Genomic DNA, 3375 nt, shown 5'->3' with positions numbered 1-3375 from the left:
CTCCCCACAGCATGCTTTCTGTTGTCCACAAGTCTGCCACTCATTTACCTGTGTGCGTGTCCTCCTACTTTATCCAGCAGTCAGTGTGCCCTTGATCTTGCACTCTGGCTCAATGTCTGCAGAGATCAGGAAGGATCTCTTGCCTCCCCTTCCTTTCATTGGAGGAAAAAAAAAAAAGAAATGCAGTAACTTGCACAGTACAGACCCTTTCCAAAGAGAACGTGAGGCTCATTTGACTTTTGAGAGGCCACCTTAAGTTTCTGTTATGTTTTGTGGTCCTCAGCAGTGCGGCAGCACTCGACCGTCCCACCTGGGCCAAGAGAGCGTGCCCTGATCGTGGGGCTGGTCCTCCTGTGCCGCACGGCATCGGACTCCCGTTGTCCCGCTTCTCCAGCCAGCCGAACTTCCTCTAGATGGCAGCAGGCTCCGCGGATCTGTCTTCTACGCTCACTGGTTTTGTAGCCGACTACAGAGTTTAGACCATCGTCTAGGCCATTAATGAAGATACTGAACGGTATCTAAAACTACAGGGCGCATGGCTGAGCAGCACTGCGGGAAGTGAAGTGAAGAAGGAAAGGAGGAAAGAGGAGAGAGGAGGAAAGGGGAGAAGATGGAAAGAGGACAGAAAATGGAGACACAGTCCAAAACAAAACAAAACAAAATAAAAAAGATCTCATTACTCTATATTACTCCATGAGAAATCAAGAGCAAAAGTCCCTGTGCAGTGTCTGGGCAACACCATGAAGCCACCCAGAAGTGCAGCCACCAGCTTACAGAAGTTCACACACGCCCTGCAGATGCACCATCACACCTCTCCCACACAGCCACCCACAGCCATGAAAGCTGCAGTCAGTGGATTGCCACCTCTGCCTGGAAAATTCTGTCAGCCTCCCTGCTCGCTTCCTTCCGCGCTGTCTCTGTGAGTATCTGTGCTCTTCCCTAGATACTGTTCCCACCACACACAGCTTCTCTCCTGCCTCTCTTTGTGTGAACGTCCTGCAGCATGCACAGCATGTCTGTGCATTGCCCCACCGCCACGTGGCCCCACTCTTCATGCTTTCTGTGGGTGTTTCCAGCTGTTCAGACAGCGGTCTAAGAGTTTATCCCCATCCAAGACAACAACAGTACTAAAAACAGAGGTGTTTTTGTTTGTTTGTTTGTTTGTTTTTGTAGTCCATTTTTCTGTTCCTGACTCGTTCATGTGCTCTTCCCTTTCAAAAGCCAAACGAATGCCTTCCAGAGATCTCTCTTTTTCTTTTTTTTCTTTTTTTCTTTTTTCTTTTTTTCCCTCACAAATATCTGTGTCTCGCACCTAAATTTGTGCTCTCCTTAACACCAGCTGTGAAGGCTGTTTGGAGGAGAACTTCTCCTCCACTTCTGCCTGCAGAAGTAATCGAAGCTGGTTCTGGTACTGACACTCGCACAGGAGTTGTCACTGCGGGGAGAGGCAGGAATTTTCTTCCGTGGCCCCTCTTTACAGGACTGGGAAGCAGAGGCGGTGGCACAACGTTTGCCGGCCCCTCGCGGCAGAGGAGCCGCAGGACGAGCGCAGCCCCACCTGGGGAACCGCAGCGCCCCGCGGTTACCTCGGCTGGCTCCGTAGCGTGGGATTCCCGAGCGTGAAATCAAGACTTTTTTCCAAACGCTGTCATCAGAACAGTGACTTTATTAACAGAGACGAACACAGGATTAAACCACTTTATGAGTTCGCCGAAACGCACAGTGTACCTGCGGAGGACAGACATATTTATGTACATCAGTTCGTCGTAGAAACGTGAGAAATTTGTTTGAGGCGGCTGGGATATCCCCTGGTAGTTTACAACGGATCCAGATAGCTTCCTCTTCACGGTGGCTCCGCTGAAGCGGCTGCTCCTCCGACGGTTCCCCCAGCTGCACCCGGGGCGCCCCCGCCGTCCGCCGCGAGTCTTCCTCGGTGCGCGGCGCCGCCGCTGCCCCCGGCCCGGCGTCGGAGGGGCGAGCAGGAGGCGATCGGGGCGCGCCTGGCGCAGCTCTGCTCACACGGCTCCGCATCCCCCGCGGAACGCCGAACCCCGCGGCGGGCGGGCGTCCCGTGGGAGGAGCGGGCCGCGCTTTTCCTGAACGGACGAAAACCAAACGGGGAAAGAGGGCCGGGGAGAGGGCAGGAGGGAGAATGGCTCCACGGGTGTCGGATGTCTGTGCGGTGTCGGGCGGGCGGACGCTGCCCCGCGCCGGTGCTGCCGCTCACAGGCACTTGAGAAGGAAGGAGTTGCACGATGTGCCCCGCGGGCAGTCGCAGAGCTTCCCGATGCGGGCCCCCTTCCTCACGGCGCACTGCTCTCCGGCGTCGCACTGCGGGAGGCGGAGGGCGCTCAGAGGGCCGCCCGGTCTCATCCCGCCCATCCCGATCCCTCCCTTTCCACTCCCGCCCGGTACCGTCCCGTCGCTCTCTCACCATCGGCACCTGCCCGAACTTTTTCTCGTAGTGCGGCACCCGCTTGCTCTTCAGCTTCTCCAGCACCTCCTGCAGCGCCTCGATCTGCCGAGAGACCCAGAGCCCCGTCAGCCCGCCGCAGCCGCCGCCCGCCCCCTCGTCGCGCTCAGCCCCCCCGTCCCCGCCCCACCAGCTCCTTCTCTCGGGACGCGCCGCCGCCGCCGCCGCCGTGCGGCCCGAGGTCGCGGTCGCGGCGCGGAGCGGGCGGCCCCTGCCCGCGGGCGCTGAGCAGCAGCGCGGCCGCCACGGCGCAGAGTGCCAGCGCCCGGCAGCTCTCCATGGTGCTGCCGACTCCCGCCGCGCCGCGCTGCCTTTATAGCGCCGCGCCCGCCCCGCCGTGCGTCAGCGCCCGATCCCGGCGCGGCGCCTCCCGCCCCCGGCGACACGGGCTGAGCCCGGTCCGCCCTGCTCCAGCGGCGGGCGAGGCGGAGGACGGAGCGCCTCCCGAGTGCTCCCTGACTGTCGTAGGGCTGGGAACCGCGCCGTGCGGGAGCAGCGCCGTGTGAGAGGTGGCGAGATGGACGGAAGCCCGAGGATCGTTGGGGACGCAGCGGGCCTGGGAGTCAACGCGGGCATGTGAGAGCAGAGAGAGCTGGAGGCAGTGGTCTGCGGCAGGGTGCGATAAGAAGATGCATCTTTGTTATGAGCTTGCCAAAAGGGAAGAGACCGACTTTTTGTGTGGTCTGACAGTGGTATGGGCAGTTTTGAGCTGCAAGAGGGTAGAGTTACATGAGTTGTTAGGTTATTAGATTAGATATCCTAACATTAGATGTTAGGATACTCATAGCCTGGTGAAGTGCTGGCACAGACTGCACGGAGGGGCTGCAAATGCCCCAAATGCCTGCATTCCAGGCAGGTGGAGCAGCCTGATCTAGCAGCTGGCAACCCTGCCCGTGGCAATG

At 59.2% G+C, this 3375-nt stretch overlaps 1 protein-coding gene across 1 annotated transcript; it reads right to left on the bottom strand.

The window, feature by feature from the left end:
• Positions 1-2104: 2104 nt before the first annotated feature.
• CARTPT (CART prepropeptide) lies at positions 2105-2753 on the bottom strand. Its single transcript, XM_042839412.1, has 3 exons — positions 2604-2753; positions 2435-2518; positions 2105-2331 (listed from the first exon to the last, which is right to left on the bottom strand). Exons 1-3 carry the CDS (start codon positions 2751-2753, stop codon positions 2224-2226), a joined length of 342 nt encoding a protein of 113 aa, XP_042695346.1. The 3' UTR covers positions 2105-2223.
• Positions 2754-3375: the final 622 nt, after the last annotated feature.

This window comes from Centrocercus urophasianus, unplaced genomic scaffold (genome assembly GCF_019232065.1).
Source record: "Centrocercus urophasianus isolate 14NV4802_14NV808 unplaced genomic scaffold, USGS_Curo_1.0 seq_907, whole genome shotgun sequence".
NCBI lineage: Eukaryota > Metazoa > Chordata > Aves > Galliformes > Phasianidae > Centrocercus > Centrocercus urophasianus.
Note: the sequence above shows the minus strand (reverse complement) of the source record. Positions and strands in the feature narration are given on the sequence as shown.

What these genes read in the sequence shown, in the direction of transcription:
- CARTPT (XM_042839412.1), bottom strand. Translation starts at nt 2,753, where the DNA reads ATGGAGAGCTGCCGGGCGCTGGCACTCTGCGCCGTGGCGGCCGCGCTG. An exon ending in CGTCCCGAGAGAAGGAGCTG is followed by an intron (nt 2,519 to 2,603) that starts GTGGGGCGGGGA and finishes GTCTCTCGGCAG; the next exon opens with ATCGAGGCGCTGCAGGAGGT. An exon ending in AGTTCGGGCAGGTGCCGATG is followed by an intron (nt 2,332 to 2,434) that starts GTGAGAGAGCGA and finishes CGCCTCCCGCAG; the next exon opens with TGCGACGCCGGAGAGCAGTG.